The sequence below is a fragment of the Haliotis rufescens genome, unplaced genomic scaffold, assembly GCF_023055435.1.
Source record: "Haliotis rufescens isolate VD_foot unplaced genomic scaffold, xgHalRufe1.0.p SCAF_51, whole genome shotgun sequence".
NCBI lineage: Eukaryota > Metazoa > Mollusca > Gastropoda > Lepetellida > Haliotidae > Haliotis > Haliotis rufescens.
In genome coordinates this window covers 1,704,013-1,722,211 of record NW_025964235.1, presented here as the reverse complement: position 1 = coordinate 1,722,211, position 18,199 = coordinate 1,704,013, and the positions used below count along the sequence as shown (strand labels likewise).

The 18,199-nt window shown below is 44.2% G+C and overlaps 1 protein-coding gene across 7 annotated transcripts in view; it reads left to right on the top strand.

The window, feature by feature from the left end:
• Positions 1-18,199, top strand: part of LOC124140724 (acid phosphatase type 7-like) — a 29,400-nt gene that overhangs the window by 5,060 nt on the left and 6,141 nt on the right. The window contains exons 2-7 of one of the 7 annotated variants that reach the window (XM_048384893.1): positions 4,429-4,635; positions 9,035-9,157; positions 10,613-10,684; positions 12,650-12,832; positions 14,031-14,056; positions 15,745-15,842. In XM_048384893.1, the coding sequence (XP_048240850.1) occupies positions 4,515-4,635; positions 9,035-9,157; positions 10,613-10,684; positions 12,650-12,832; positions 14,031-14,056; positions 15,745-15,842 (623 nt within the window). In that variant the 5' untranslated portion in view covers positions 4,429-4,514. The other 6 variants (XM_048384894.1, XM_048384892.1, XM_048384895.1 and 3 more) reach the window with 6 other exon arrangements.

Sequence of the window (18,199 nt, the reverse complement as noted above, 5' to 3'; positions counted from 1 at the left end):
ATAATTGCATTTATAATGCGCCAGACTCCATTCACCGAGTGGATGCTCATAGCGCTACACTATTATTATCAATGGATCAGTGAGCACTCGATTTTCATTCTCAGCTCCCTGGGGAGTATACAACCCATGCTGCCTGTGAGGCGCTAGAAGGTTAACAGCCATCTTTATCCTACCGGGTACCCACTCACTGCTGGGTGAACAGAGATACATTTCGATCAAAGTCACTTGCCTAAGGAGACACCATGTGGTACATGTGCTTCATTGTGGGGCAGGACCGAAGCCCTACAAACTGAAGCTGCTGAACGTGGTCACCCATCCAACTACTCTCCGAGACCGACGTTGCTTAACTTCACCTGAATTGTGATCTGTGCGCTGTGCACAGGACCACGTGCCACCACGTGCATCTACAGAATCGATACACATTAATACCTCGGACAATTCCAATTAGTGGCCGAACCGTACGCAACCGGTTGAGGGAGCACACCATCCGGTCCCCACGTCAAGCGATACGCCCAATTTTGCTTCCACTATTCAAGATTTCGATACCGAATCTCTAGTAGCCTGTTGAGACTGGAACTTAGCTCTGCACCCCGATGTTGATTTAGAAAATTACAAGCATATACATAACATAAAGAAAGAAGAAATTAAAGAAATATTTGTTAGAAATCGAATTAAATGGTATGAAGGAGAAAAAGCAAGACAATATTTTTGTCATTTGGAAAACAGGAACTTTACGAATAGTCATATAAACAAAATCATTACTGATGGTGGAAACGAAATAATAGAAGAATAATTGATCTTGGACAAACATAGAGAATTTTATATATGCCTCCATATATTCGTCGAACAAACACCATAATGGATGGGTCGAAATATCCTCGAAGATATAGATACTCCTTTTTATAATTAGATGAGGCAACCGCTCACAAGATTAGACGAACCCATTAGTATGGATGACATTAAAACAGTTGTATTTAGTCTTCAAATATGTTTGAAAATATATTGGAATTTGGATTTGCAGGTTTATTAAGGAAACATATATAAAGAATTCAATGATTACTTGTGTTTGAAAGCCTAATAAAGACAGGCACCGATGACAAAAATTGGCACCCCCTATCGCTTTTTAACACGCTGTACAAAATAATTAGCACACGTGTTACTAACAGAACTAAGGAGACTCTTCGCGTGTTGATACATGGGAATCAGATTGGTTTTATAGCAGGAAGGAGGAAAAGCGATAATATTACTGATGATTTTATCTGAAACAAGGAAACAAAATAATCATGGACGTCTTATTTTGACTGATTTTTGAAAAAGCGGTTGATAATGTATCGAAAGATTTTATAATGTTAGTACTTGGAAAGTATGGTATCAGCCCTGTTCTTGGAAAAATTGATCAATATTTTGATAAGTAACTCAAAGCGATGTGAAATTCAAAATGAGCATTTATCCACATCTTTTCAAAATGAAAGAGGCGCGATGACACTCTATCCATATCTCTTCCTTTAAACTTATAAGAGTGATAAAATATCAATAATACTGAAAATACAATTGGACAGTATGCTGATGATGACGTAATGTTAGATGGAACAGAATCAAGCCTCAAAGCTGCTTCAGATACTCTTGACTTATTAACAGATATTGTCGTGTCTCAAGATTAATGTGTATAAAACTAAAGCAATGTAAATTGGCACAAGGACAAATAGCAATGTGCGGTTGTGTGAAAATCACCCAGTTAGATTGGCATATACCAGTTTGCGGCAATTTTGACGTAGTAAGGATTAGCTTAAACCCATAACTAGAGGACCTTACGCTCATTAACACCAGAAAAAGACTTGAAAATATTAAAAGAATTTTAGCGAGCTGGAGGGGAGGAAATTTGAGATAAATTTGTAAAATTACGCCAATCAAAACACGCGCATTGACAACAATAGTGCATATTTTTACGTCATTGCAGAATCCGCCAGAAAGTTACATAAAAACGCTGAATAATATTTTCATCTGAAATGACAAACCTGATGAAATGAAGAGGATAGATTTAATTAGGCTGTATGGAGAAGTTGGCTTACGGATGGTAGATCTCATTGTTTTTAATGATTCTTTAAAATTGCCATTTCTGAAAAGAGCTATCTATAAAACAACAGCCAAAATATCATATTTTCCATTTTCACAAATGTTCAATGAAGGAGCTCAAATCATTCTGCATGATCATGTCGATAACCCATGTCTATTGGAGAGACGTTTTGTAGACTTGGGCAAAGTTCTACAGTCAGCATGAAATATTTGATGTATACGATCTAACACTGTGGCTTACACGATCTAAAGCTGTGGCTTACACGATCTAACACGGTGGCTTACATGATCTAACGCTGTGGCCTACACGATCTAACGCTGTGGCTTACACGATCTAACACTGTGGCTTACACGATCTAACACTGTGGCTTACACGATCTAACACTGTGGCTTACACGATCTAACACTGTGGCTTACACGATCTAACGCTGTGGCTTACACGATCTAACGCTGTGGCTTACACGATCTAACGCTGTGGCTTACACGATCTAACACTGTGGCTTACACGATCTAACGCTGTGGCTTACACGATCTAACGCTGTGGCTTACACGATCTAACACTGTGGCTTACACGATCTAACACTGTGGCTTACACGATCTAACACTGTGGCTTACACGATCTAACGCTGTGGCGTACACGATCTAACACTGTGGCTTACACGATCTAACACTGTGGCTTACACGATCTAACACTGTGGCTTACACGATCTAACACTGTGGCTTACACGATCTAACGCTGTGGCTTACACGATCTAACGCTGTGGCTTACACGATCTAACGCTGTGGCTTACACGATCTAACGCTGTGGCTTACACGATCTAACACTGTGGCTTACACGATCTAACACTGTGGCTTACACGATCTAACGCTGTCTAACACTGTGGCTTACACGATCTAACACTGTGGCTTACACGATCTAACGCTGTGGCTTACACGATCTAACACTGTGGCTTACACGATCTAACACTGTGGCTTACACGATCTAATACTGTGGCTTACACGATCTAACACTGTGGCTTACACGATCTAATACTGGACAACTCTGATAGCCGTGCAGGGTTGGAAGGCGTCCAGGAAAACGTTACGTTACTCATCGCCGTCAGTTTGATGTGGAAGTTTTCACCTTATATACTGCCATGGCTGGCTGTTTCTCCAGACCTATTCGCCATAAAACATGTCTGGGATGAGATGGAATGACGCCTACGACCGAACCAGAACCAGTTGGTAATGCTAACTCAGATGGACCAATCTTTGGTTGACATTTGGAACAACATCCTCCAGGCTGTTTTCAATCATCTGGTGTCACCCCCAATAGTGAGATTGTTTATTAGATTGCTACACCACCCCTCTTTTAGGGCGTGTCGCCCTGTCTCCTGTTACCAGGAATGGGTTTTGTCAATGAATTTGTGATGATAAAATAGTGATCATTTCATTTTATTATTTTGAGCGGCATAACATTTACAGCACTTGAAGTACAGTTACTGTCCCCCCGCTGGTATATAGGCATGATCACAAATTACCAGGATCACTTTCAGTATTAACAACGAGTACATTGGCTTCTCAATAAAATGTTTGTTTGTTTGTTACTTGTTTAACGCCGCACTCCAGCCGCGCAATATTCCAGCTATATGATGGCGATCTGTCAATAATCGAGTCTGGACCATGCAGTCCAGTGATTGATGTCATGAGCATCGATCCACGCAATTTGGAAAAGATGATATGCTTCAACCAAGTCAGTGAGCTTGACCACCCGATCCCGTTAGTCGCCTCTTACCACAAGCATAGTCGCCTCTTACGCCAAGCAAGGGTTGCTAAACCTATTTTCACGGGGCCGCAATAACTTGATACAACTTTGTATTGGTACAATGCAATTGAATGACGACACCTTGCTGCAGCGATGAAGCATAAACTCGAGTACCTGAGGTGCCGAAGCTCACGAGGAACATTTGAGTGAGAATGTTGAACTACTGTGTGACAGCACACGTTATATCTCGGCATGGCCCTTCTCTATATGAACAAACTCAATATGTTGTTGTACCTGAATTGTAAAATTCTCATAACTTCCCATTCCTTAAAAAAAAAGTGGGTCTCAGCTTTAAGAAATGGAGAGTTGCTCGGACATTTCCTGTACGTACAGTGCCAGTGAGCAGCATGGCAGGAACTCGTCGCAATATCAATATATCAATATATCAATGTCTAACGCCTCACAGTTCACCTACTAATGACAAACATCCGACCCTGGGGTCAGTGTTCTCCTGTATTAGCGCGTTAGAAACACCTCACATGCTCTCTCTCTATATGATACATGCTATTATCATTGGGAAGTTGGGATCACGTGTGTTTATCTCTGAACAGGTGACCTCACCAGGGTTAGATAGTTACTGAGCCGCGCGGAGACAGTTAGTTGCCAGCGAGTGTTGGAGCTGACAGGAACAAGAAACATGAAGGGGAGTTGTGTCGTCTGCGGGGTTGTTTTCCCCGCGCTCATCCTCGCCACACAGGGGATCCTGGACCATAGAACCGTCTACCCACAACCAGAGCAGATCCATCTGTCGTACGGAGGTATGTTTTAAATAGGTTGTATACGTGTGCTTCCTGCAGGAATCTGACACACCGTCACACGGTCACATGACTTGATCGATCAAGTGGTCTGCTGTTGACATACATTAATGTGCATTATTCGATGAATGAACAAACTCAGTATACAGCTATGCAGGTTAGAACAGAACACACATGGTCCATACTGACGGGCTAGTATATCGCGGACTTGCCAGCATAGCGCTTAAACGCCCTGCATCATTGACGATGCATTCAAAACAAGTATGTGTCTCCATCCATGACGAAATCTAACGTGAACATTATGGTGTCCTTGAAGGACGTTGCATGAGATGAGTCGGACATTTTTTGGGATAGATTGTCGTTTTCAATTATGGAATCGTCGGTAATCGACTTTAAACAAAGTATGTCGTATATATACACATATCGTTTTGTCACCTGCACAACACCCCCCTCACATTTATAAACGACTACTTTGTAAGCAAACATGAAGCAGGCACCCTAAAAGTCTTCAAAAGAACAGGTAACAAATCGACCGACAGGTGACATATCTCTATGTTGAAAACACGGACTGTTTATCTCCTAAATATCTCTTTACCTTTGCATGGGCAGATGGTAGAAATGACTTTTCGTAATCCTGATCTGATCCGATCTACAGACGTTTTCAGTCATGTGAACAAACTAAACTCGCTTGCTTTTATTGCTGATTCCAAACTATTTCAGTGTAGTTGACTCACAATAAAACCAGGCCTTTCAGCAATGTTTCTATTCAATCCATTCTATTTATTTGTAACATGTTGTGACCATCATATATTCTGTTTTCGTGGACATAATGTTGCAGGAAGATATTGAGAGTTACTCAGACCAATATCATGACTTCCACGTGTCTGATTATGTGAATGGACTTTTATACAGTAAGCCAAACACAGATACAACACACTCACACAGACAGAGCCTTTAACAGTCATCATTGACATATTATCCGAGAATTTATCCTTATCTGCAGGATATCTCGATATGAAGGTGGTCCTTCTCTGCAGGGTGTCTCTGTATGAAGTTGGTCCTTATCTGCAGGGTGTCTATATATGAAGGTGGTCCTTCACTGCAGGGTGTCTATATGAAGGTGGTCCTTATCTGCAGGGTGTCTATATGAAGGTGGTCGTTATCTGCAGGGTGACTATATGAAGTTGGTCTTTGTCTGCAGGGTGTCTCTATATGAAGGTGGTCCTTATCTGCAGGGTGTCTCTATAAGAAGAGTGTCTCTATATAGATGGGGTCTTTAGATGAGGGGGTGACATGCAAAGTGTCAGCGTTGAGAGTGCCTCTATATAGAGATAGTCCTTATGTGAAGGGTGTTTCCATGTGGAGGGTGTCTCTGTTTGTGAATTACTTTTCCTGCCTCGAACAGTTTCAATACAGATATAGAAACGATGACAGAAAAACAATGGAGGTAGATGTGAGTGTATTCCAAACAGATGTAATCTATGACATCGTATGTGTAACCAAAGGGTAACTGACATCTGTAACAGTGGCCGCAGCAGGCGATATCACAATGATATCTCGTTGACAGCTGTCCATCAGAGCTCCACACATCATCTCATCGACCGACAGTACATCCGGACTTGCGGGAAGGTGCACGTGCCATTGAGAGCCCGTCATGCAGGGTGATCCGCACTTTGTGTCTTTAGTTGGGCGCTGTGACGTCATTTTCACGTCTGAATTTATTGTTTGCTCCACATGAACACAAAACACAAATCCTCCACTAATAATTGTGAAGGTGTCTTTATTTTTTTAAACATGATCTCCCTGATTTCCAATACACTTCTCATATCGAGAGTGAAGCTTTTCAATTCCAGTCAGTAAGAAGTTTTCTGAAGCCACTCTGTAAAACCCATTCATGGCAGCTTTGAGGTCATTGTTGTCGTCATGGCGCTTTCCATGAAGATGTTCTTTCAGTTTAGGAAACAGGGGAAAACACTTGGTGCTAGGTCTGGCGACTATGGAGGATGAGGAAGCTCTTCGAAAGCACATTGTTGGACAGCAGCCTTTGCAAGTCGAGAGGTGTGAGAAGAGGCATTGTCATGAAATAGTAGATCTCCAGCAGTCAACATTCCTCGCAGCTTTTCTTTGATAGAATCTCAGGCGATGAAGTCATTCAGCATAATAGGCATCTTTTGACTTTCTAAGTAATCAACAAGGATCACACCCTTTTCACCCCAGATTACAGTGACCTTAACGTTCTTCATTGATCTTGAAGACTTAAATATATTTGTTGTCGGAGAAGTGGCATCGTGTCATTCCATGGATTGACGTTTTGACTCGGGATCATAGTTACCCATGTTTCATCACCCGTTACTAATCTCTTTTTAGCTTGACGAAATCCTCCTCAATTAACCCAAACAAGCAGACATCTTATTAATCTGTAAATGCTCATGAATAATAGTTTCAATGTATCCATGGCTTAGACCTGTTGAGGGACGTCCAGACCTAGGGTCATCATCAAGGCTTGTTCTCCCAGCCTTAAATATAGCTGCCCAACGCTTAACAGTGGAATAGCTAAAACACTCATCCCCATACATTTGTCACATGCGGTCATGAACTTTTGGAGGAGTACTTTTCTCTAAAGTCAAAAACTTGACAGCTCGGTACTCATTCTTTTCTGTTTCTCTGTCCATTCAATCAATCAATCAATCTTTATTGTATGCAAGGCCATTGGCCCATATACACATACAGATAAACAATATCATTCGGACCCCTATCACTAATATACAAATGGCCCCCACAGACCAAATACACTTGCAATGAAGTACTCGAACAATGTACTACATTGACTAGTTTACTTTGTTGTGGTCCATAGTTGAAAGTTAGTCAGGCTAAGAACTTTTTAATCAGCCATCGTAGTTGTGGTAACAACAACAACAACAACAACAACAACAATGAAATAATTTACGGCAGCACTTTGTTAACTCAGACTTGACAAGTTCACTGGATATGTTTGGAAAGGACTAAACTGACTGCGAGGAAGTTGGCTGGTTCGGGCGCCTCCTGTAAACTGTGGTTTGTGTTTTTTCCACTTCACCATATACCTTGTACAAGTTCCTTGGCAAGTGTTCAACATCACAATTAGGTAATCAGACCCCCCTGCTTTAATCTTTTTATAGAAAATCCAAAATAAAATGAAAATGTCAGTACTCTGTTAATATGGGTATAAAGTTTCATGGATTATATTTTTTAAATATTGAATATATGGTCCAGAAATGAACACAACAACCGATCTGTTTTTAACTTACACTCTGGTAGTGATAGCGGCCGGTATTTGGGTTTTAAAGTCCAACTTGTTGTCAAGGAAACAGCAAAGGGCACCAGTTCAACATGTGTCAAGCTCCGGAAACGAACACTACGGGTACAGGAGTCTAATTCCGGTATGTTGCTAAGGAAACATCAAAAGTAACCACTTGAGAATGTGTTTGATACCTTTGAAAAGTTCGGTAATAAAGCATGAAACGGTTTCCTAGTTATGCTCCGGAAACGAAACGTAACGGAAACGTAACACCCACGTCATGTCTATATCCACGTCCCACTTCGTAGCGGGATATTAAAACTATTCGGATCAGAATGTGTCCGAAAATATCCTCATTTCCTCCTGGGACAGTAACACAAGAAACATATGACTTCTCCTAAACCTGTCAATGTTACACAACCAACATACGACTTCTCCTAAACCTGTCAATGTTACACAACCAACATACGACTTCTCCTAAACCTGTCAATGTTACACAACAAACATATGACGTCTCCTAAACCTGTCAATGTTACACAACAAACATATGACTTCTCCTAAACCTGTCAATGTTACACAACCAACATACGATTTCTCCTAAACCTGTCAATGTTACACAACAAACATACGACTTCTCCTAAACCTGTCAATGTTACACAACCAACATACGACTTCTCCTAAACCTGTCAATGTTACACAACCAACATACGACTTCTCCTAAACCTATCAATGTTACACAACAAACATATGACTTCTCCTTAACCTGTCATTGTTACACAACAAACATATGACTTCTCCTTAACCTGTCAATGTTACACAACAAACATATGACTTCTCCTTAACCTGTCAATGTTACACAACAAACATATGACGTTTCCTAAACCTGTCAATGTTACAGAACAAACATATGACTTCTCCTAAAGCTGTCAATGTTACACTACAAACATATGACTTCTCCTAAACCTGTCAATGTTACACAACCAACATACGACTTCTCCTAAAATGGCAAGGATACGCAATACAAGTATGCGACTATACACACACGTCTTTAGACAATCGCACAACTAAATTTACATATGTAACTTTGAATGTAGGATATTGCTCATGTAGATTTTGATATTGTAGCCGCTCCCGACCAGATGGTGGTGACGTGGGTGACACTCGACGAGGCCAGCACCGCCACCGTCAACTACGGCGAGGGGAAACTCGACCAGACCCAGTACGGAAAAACCACCGTGTTCACTGATGGTGGCACAGAGAAACGTGTACTCTACATACACCGTGTACTACTGTCAGGCCTGAACCTGGGCCACCAATACAGTGAGTAGATATAGATCCCGTGTCTAGTGATGGTGGCACAGAGAAGCGAGTACTCTACATACACCGTGTACTACTGTCAGGCCTGAACCTGGGCCACCAATACATTGAGTAGATATAGATCCCGTGTCTACTGATGGTGGCACAGAGAAGCGAGTACTCTACATACACCGTGTACTACTGTCAGGCCTGAACCTGGGCCACCAATACAGTGAATAGATATAGATCCCGTGTCTCCTGATGGTGGCACAGAGAAACGTGTACTCTACATACACCGTGTACTACTGTCAGGCCTGAAGCTTGGCCACCAATACAGTGAGTAGATATAGATCCCGTGTCTACTGATGGTGGCACAGAGAAGCGAGTACTCTACATACACCGTGTACTACTGTCAGGCCTGAACCTGGGCCACCAATACTGTGAGTAGATATAGATCCCGTGTCTACTGACGGTGGCACAGAGAAACGTGTACTCTACATACACCGTGTACTACTGTCAGGCCTGAACCTGGGCCACCAATACAGTGAGTAGATATAGATCCCGTGTCTACTGATGGTGGCACAGAAGGCGAGTACTCTACATACACCGTGTACTACTGTCAGGCCTGAACCTGGGCCACCAATACAGTGAGTAGATATAGATCCCGTGTCTACTGACGGTGGCACAGAGAAACGTGTACTCTACATACACCGTGTACTACTGTCAGGCCTGAACCTGGGCCACCAATACAGTGAGTAGATATAGATCCCGTGTCTACTGATGGTGGCACAGAGAAACGTGTACTCTACATACACCGTGTACTACTGTCAGGCCTGAACCTGGGCCACCAATACAGTGAGTAGATATAGATCCCGTGTCTCCTGATGGTGGCACAGAGAAACGTGTACTCTACATACACCGTGTACTACTGTCAGGCCTGAACCTGGGCCACCAATACAGTGAGTAGATATAGATCCCGTGTCTCCTGATGGTGGCACAGAGAAACGTGTACTCTACATACACCGTGTACTACTGTCAGGCCTGAACCTGGGCCACCAATACAGTGAGTAGATATAGATCCCGTGTCTACTGATGGTGGCACAGAGAAACGTGTACTCTACATACACCGTGTACTACTGTCAGGCCTGAACCTTGGCCACCAATACAGTGAGTAGATATAGATCCAGTGTCTCCTGATGGTGGCACAGAGAAACGTGTACTCTACATACACCGTGTACTACTGTCAGGCCTGAACCTGGGCCACCAATACAGTGAGTAGATATAGATCCCGTGTCTCCTGATGGTGGCACAGAGAAACGTGTACTCTACATACACCGTGTACTACTGTCAGGCCTGAACCTGGGCCACCAATACAGTGAGTAGATATAGATCCCGTGTCTCCTGATGGTGGCACAGAGAAACGTGTACTCTACATACACCGTGTACTACTGTCAGGCCTGAAGCTGGGCCACCAATACAGTGAGTAGATATAGATCCCGTGTCTCCTGATGGTGGCACAGAGAAACGTGTACTCTACATACACCGTGTACTACTGGCAGGGCCACCAATACAGTGAGTAGATATAGATCCCGTGTCTACTGATGGTGACACAGAGAAACGTGTACTCTACATACACCGTGTACTACTGTCAGGCCTGAACCTGGGCCACCAATACAGTGAGTAGATATAGATCCCGTGTCTCCTGATGGTGGCACAGAGAAACGTGTACTCTACATACACCGTGTACTACTGTCAGGCCTGAAGCTGGGCCACCAATACAGTGAGTAGATATAGATCCCGTGTCTCCTGATGGTGGCACAGAGAAACGTGTACTCTACATACACCGTGTACTACTGTCAGGCCTGAACCTGGGCCACCAATACAGTGAGTAGATATAGATCCCGTGTCTACTGATGGTGGCACAGAGAAACGTGTACTCTACATACACCGTGTACTACTGTCAGGCCTGAACCTGGGCCACCAATACAGTGAGTAGATATAGATCCAGTGTCTCCTGATGGTGGCACAGAGAAACGTGTACTCTACATACACCGTGTACTACTGTCAGGCCTGAACCTGGGCCACCAATACAGTGAGTAGATATAGATCCCGTGTCTCCTGATGGTGGCACAGAGAAACGTGTACTCTACATACACCGTGTACTACTGTCAGGCCTGAACCTGGGCCACCAATACAGTGAGTAGATATAGATCCCGTGTCTCCTGATGGTGGCACAGAGAAACGTGTACTCTACATACACCGTGTACTACTGTCAGGCCTGAACCTGGGCCACCAATACAGTGAGTAGATATAGATCCCGTGTCTACTGATGGTGGCACAGAGAAACGTGTACTCTACATACACCGTGTACTACTGGCAGGGCCACCAATACAGTGAGTAGATATAGATCCCGTGTCTACTGATGGTGACACAGAGAAACGTGTACTCTACATACACCGTGTACTACTGTCAGGCCTGAACCTGGGCCACCAATACAGTGAGTAGATATAGATCCCGTGTCTCCTGATGGTGGCACAGAGAAACGTGTACTCTACATACACCGTGTACTACTGTCAGGCCTGAACCTGGGCCACCAATACAGTGAGTAGATATAGATCCCGTGTCTCCTGATGGTGGCACAGAGAAACGTGTACTCTACATACACCGTGTACTACTGGCAGGGCCACCAATACAGTGAGTAGATATAGATCCCGTGTCTACTGATGGTGACACAGAGAAACGTGTACTCTACATACACCGTGTACTACTGTCAGGCCTGAACCTTGGCCACCAATACAGTGAGTAGATATAGATCCCGTGTCTCCTGATGGTGGCACAGAGAAACGTGTACTCTACATACACCGTGTACTACTGTCAGGCCTGAACCTGGGCCACCAATACAGTGAGTAGATATAGATCCCGTGTCTACTGATGGTGGCACAGAGAAACGTGTACTCTACATACACCGTGTACTACTGTCAGGCCTGAACCTTGGCCACCAATACAGTGAGTAGATATAGATCCCGTGTCTCCTGATGGTGGCACAGAGAAACGTGTACTCTACATACACCGTGTACTACTGTCAGGCCTGAACCTGGGCCACCAATACAGTGAGTAGATATAGATCCCGTGTCTACTGATGGTGGCACAGAGAAGCGAGTACTCTACATACACCGTGTACTACTGTCAGGCCTGAACCTGGGCCACCAATACAGTGAGTAGATATAGATCCCGTGTCTCCTGATGGTGGCACAGAGAAACGTGTACTCTACATACACCGTGTACTACTGTCAGGCCTGAACCTTGGCCACCAATACAGTGAGTAGATATAGATCCTGTGTCTACCGATGTATTGATGTATTCTAGACGTGTACTTGTTTAAGATACCTGACTACCGTGCGCATGCGTGGACAAGATGCTCAAGACCGTGCTTCTATGTTCCAGCCTACAGATGCGGGAGTGACGCCGGCTACAGCTCCCTCTTCACCTTCAGGGCGATGAAAGGGGGCAGTGACTGGAGTCCCCAACTTGCTGTCTTTGGTGACCTTGGCAATGAGAACCCACGTGCATTGCCTTATCTACAAGAAGAGGCAGAGGCTGGACACTTTGACGCCATTATGCACGTGGGTACGTGACAAGCTTGTGTAGTTGTACGAGGGCTGATAAATAAGTTCTAAGGCTTACAAACAAAACCAACAATTGTGAAAGTCTTTTTAATCTTATTTTTCAGCATAATCTCGCTGCTTTTTAATACACTTCTCATATCAATCGTGAAGCTTTTCAATTCCAGTCATGAAGAAGTTTTCTGAAGCCACCCTGAAATACCCATTCACGGCAGCTTTGAGGTAATCGTTGTCGTCGTGGCGCTGTCCACGAAGGTGGAGTAGTAGACCTCCAGCAGTCAACATTCCTCAGCGTTTTTGTTTGATAGAATCTCTCAGGCGATAAATCAAATCCTTAAGTAGTCACCGGTCATCACACCATTTGCATCCCTGAATACAGTGGCCATAACCTTCTTCACTGATCTTGAAGACTTTGGTGTCGGAGGAGTGGAACAGTGTCATTCCACGGATTGACGTTTTGACTGGGGATTATAGTGGTAGACCCAAGTTTCATCACCCGTTACTAATGTCACTCCTCAATCAGCTCTAAATTTTCTCTGGCAATGTCAACTCTTTTTTCCTTATGATCAGAATTTAGAAGCTTTGGCACCAAACGAGCAGATATCTTATTCAACTGTAAATGTTCATGAATAATCGTTACAATGGATCCATGGCTTAGACCTGTGTCTTCCTCAAGTTCAGCAATGGAAATACGTCTATCTGACAGTATAAGTTTTTCTATCACCTTGATTGAATCTTCATTGATGGAAGTTGAGGGACGTCCAGACCAAGGGTCATCATCAAGGCTTGTTCTCCCAGCTTAAACATGGCTGCCCAACGATTAACAGTGGAATAGCTAAAGCACTTATCCCCATACACTTTTGACATGCCGTAATGAATTTCTTGGGGAATACTTTTCTCTAAAGTAAAGAAATGACCAAATGAAGTACTCAAACAATGTAGTTTACTTTGTTATGGCCCGTAGTTGAATGTTAGTCAGGCTTAGAACTTTTTGACCAGCCCTCGTATGTATGCTGTATACACGTGGGTGTGCGTGCACAAGCATCCACACACATTAGCACTACGTAAGTGCAATAAATAATAAAATCCCACTTCACAACACCTGTGTAAGTTACCTGTGCTTGTGTTTTCCCATAACTTACCTCTATATGTTCCCGGGATTTACATGCTTCCTTTACATCAATGTGTGCTTTTCTTTACAGGGGACTTCGCCTATGACTTTGACACCGTGAGTATCAGCTTAAGGGTTGTTGGGGCAGGTGGCGTTTTGTCTGTGGGTTTGGGGGAAGAGTCTTGTCTGTTGGTAGTGGGAGAAGGTGGAGTGTTGTCTGTGGGTAGTGGGGAAAGGTAGTGGGGGAAGAGTCTTGTCTGTTGGTAGTGGGAGAAGGTGGAGTGTTGTCTGTGGGTAGTGGGGAAAGGTAGTGGGGGAAGAGTCTTGTCTGTTGGTAGTGGGAGAAGGTGGAGTGTTGTATGTGGGTAGTGGGGAAAGGTAGTGGGGGAAGAGTCTTGTCTGTTGGTAGTGGGAGAAGGTGGAGTGTTGTCAGTGGGTAGTGGGGGAAGGTAGTGGGAGAAGGTGGAGTGTTGTTTGTGGGTAGTGGGAGAAGGTGGAGTGTTGTCTGTGGGCAGTGGGAGAAGCTGGAGTGTTGTCTGTGGGTAGTGGGGGAAGGTAGAGTGTTGTCTGTGGGTAGTGGGAGAAGGTGGAGTGTTGTCTGTGGGTAGTTGGGAAGGTGGAGTGTTGTCTGTGGGTAGTGGGAGAAGGTGGAGTGTTGTCAGTGGGTAGTGGGAGAAGGTGGAGTGTTGTCTGTGGGTAGTGGGGGAAGGTGGAGTGTTGTCAGTGGGTAGTGGGAGAAGGTGGAGTGTTGTCTTTGGGTAGTGGGGGAAGGTGGAGTGTTGTCTGTGGGTAGTGGGGGAAGGTGGAGTGTTGTCAGTGGGTAGTGGGAGAAGGTGGAGTGTTGTCAGTGGGTAGTGGGAGAAGGTTTTGTGTCAGTGGGTAGTGGGAGAAGGTGGAGTGTTGTCTGTGGGTAGTGGGGGAAGGTGGAGGGTTGTCAGTGGGTAGTGGGAGAAGGTGGAGTGTTGTCAGTGGGTAGTGGGGGAAGGTGGAGGGTTGTCAGTGGGTAGTGGGAGAAGGTGGAGTGTTGTCTGTGGGTAGTGGGAGAGGGTGGAGTGTTGTCAGTGGGTAGTGGGGGAAGGTGGAGCGTTGTCTCTGGGTAGTGGGAGAAGGTGGAGTGTTGTCTGTGGGTAGTGGGAGAAGGTGGAGAGTTGTCTGTGAGTTGTGGGAGAAGGTGGAGTGTTGTCTGTGAGTTGTGGGAGAAGGTGGAGTGTTGTCTCTGGGTAGTGGGGGAAGGTGGAGTGTTGTCAGTGGGTAGTGGGAGAAGGTGGAGTGTTGTCAGTGGGTAGTGGGGGAAGGTGGAGTGTTGTCAGTGGGTAGTGGGGGAAGGTGGAGTGTTGTCTGTGGGTAGTGGGGGAAGGTGGAGTGTTGTCAGTGGGTAGTGGGGGAAGGTGGAGTGTTGTCAGTGGGTAGTGGGAGAAGGTGGAGTGTTGTCAGTGGGTTGTGGGAGAAGGTGGAGTGTTGTCTGTGAGTTGTGGGAGAAGGTGGAGTGTTGTCTGTGAGTTGTGGGAGAAGGTGGAGAGTTGTCTGTGGGTTGTGGGAGAAGGTGGAGTGTTGTCAGTGAGTTGTGGGAGAAGGTGGAGTGTTGTCTGTGAGTTGTGGGAGAAGGTGGAGTGTTGTCTGTGAGTTGTGGGAGAAGGTGGAGAGTTGTCTGTGGGTAGTGGGGGAAGGTGGAGTGTTGTCAGTGGGTAGTGGGGGAAGGTGGAGTGTTGTCAGTGGGTAGTGGGGGAAGGTGGAGTGTTGTCTGTGGGTAGTGGGAGAAGGTGGAGAGTTGTAGGAACATAATATATAACTTGTTCTGTTTCCAGGATAATGCCCGACTCGGAGATGAGTTCATGCGTCAGTTGGAGCCCGTCGCTGCCATGGTGCCGTATATGGTGTGTGTTGGCAACCATGAAAACGCATAGTGAGTACTTCCGTTATCTGCCATTATCAAATGACTGGCCTCATACATACTATCTTGTCGATAACCTGAGGGTCGTGTCTCATCTTCATTTATGTTGTACGATATTTTCTTATATATTTATATATTACATTTGGACATTTGATCCGAATAAAATACATATTTCATTGTGTCAAACAGCAAATTCTGTCGGGAGTGATGTTATCCAGCCTCAATGAAACTGTTTTTTCAGAAAATACATTGTTGATAACAACATGAAATTCGAACTTCTTTGATTCTTTATTCCCATTCTCGTTTCTTGTGAAGAACAAACATTAGATTAACTGTAACAGATAGAAAGAACTTAATTAAGTATGTGACTATTAATTAATTACGTTAACACAATTACTTCATAAATCAGCACTATTATACTTAGTTGGGCTTGTTTACTTTCCAATGTCATGTACATTTGACAATCTGGCTTCCAAAGCTCCGTAAAGATTCCTACAAAGAGAGATGTACCACCAAGCCCTTGTCAAGTAAAGATTCACCATAATCCACACTACTACCAAGGAAGGACTTTCTTTATATTCACAAAACCTATTTGAGACAAGTGGAATTTGCTTGAACTTTCGCAATCTCAGAAATGAAACCAGATCAATTCTGTCAAAATATTTGATTTGCCAACTTTGTACAGCACTATCCCACATAACAAACATTCCTTGATCCATGGGGCATTTGTTACTAAACGTGGTGACCATGGATATAGTTACATATCTATCTTCAGAGGTTCAGGGCAACCTGTCAAAAATGAAAGCAAATGCATTCTGAAATATTGGACTTTCAAAACGTTTTGGCAAAAGGTAGGCATCCCCATGGGCACCAATTGTGCTACCCTTCTTGCTGATCTCTTTCGTCATAGACATAAATTCCTGTTTTGGCTGTCAGCCACACAGTAAAATCTTTAGATGTTCAACAGACGTCCTCTTCACTGCAAACATGTCTATTAGTTGTGAGTTGTGAGGAAAACCCAACCTAAAAATGTTTTTGATCACACCTGATCACGTTTGGTTTGCAATTATACCCCGTAATTTCGTGTGATCGTCTTAATGACCAGAAAGTCAAACTGAGATCAGATTGCACAGATTAGGGCAGAAGAAAGATAGTTTTCGCAAGTAGTCAGTTTGAAACATATTGTTGGAGATGGACTCTCCATCGCCCATCAACATAGATGCCAAGCAGGTGTACCAATCTGGTCCTTGGGCCACTGACGTACGCCTGGACCTGATGAGTAAAGAGTCCCCAGGGTAAAGAGGGTAAAGAAGCCTCAGAGTACCATGTGATACCACACGCCTCCTTTAACCAAAATGCTTTCTCAGAAATCATTACCTCATCCATAACAAAAATAAACGACAAACGTCTTGCAACTCTCAGCAATAAGACATTACTTCAAAACTCCCGGATAAATCAGATTATGACAGGGCATCATATACCAGGGATCAATATTCACCCAGTCAAGCCGAGTCAGTGTGCAGTCCTGACAATAGAAAAGTCACCAGCAGGCATCACGAGTCTCGTAAGTCTTCGTCTTACCATGATTATCGTGAGAGAGATCAAGCTTCAAGGGTGTATCATCCCAGATGGCATGTAGACAGGCATGTAGATAGGCATGTAGACAGACATCAGCATGACTCCAGATGAGGAGAGAAATCTCCTGCAAATGATGTCCGGCCCAGCAGACGTATCTCTTTGCATACCGTGACACAGCCAAGTGCTCACATGAGGTCACGTCATCTCCTTATCAACGTTACTGTGCCTCATGCAGCTCAAGCCTCAGATCAGGAAACCGAGTCAGCACAACCCTTTGTCGCCATGCAGCTTGTCTCGGGGTGTGATTCTGCCACTAAAGCTGCCTCTTCCTATTACGTTGAAACTATCCCAGAGGACGTATTCAAAGCCAAAACCGGTATGCGTTCCTACTGTAACGGAATATCAGCCCACCAAGCCATTGATTGAGTTGGCGGGTTATGTGGAGCCAGTGACGAAGTTTGAAGAATTCAACGCTCCCATACAATCCATCCTTTACCGACTATGTCACCAAGATGATTGATACGTAAATGAACAGGTCCAGAGCTAACAGCTTTAGGCTCGGCCTTCCTGCCATCAGTGAGGACGAATGATTGCCCCTCGATGAAGACTACCACAAACTCGTGAGGAAGCTGGTGACCAAGATTCATGTTCACTGCAAGCCAGACTCAGTTGCTGCCGGTGCCAGACATGTCATCCCTACCCTTGGCATGGGCGTAGAACAGTCATGTTTCGTCCACAGCTCCTCAGACCATATCCTTATAGGCAAGATGCAAGATGATATCTACTCAGAG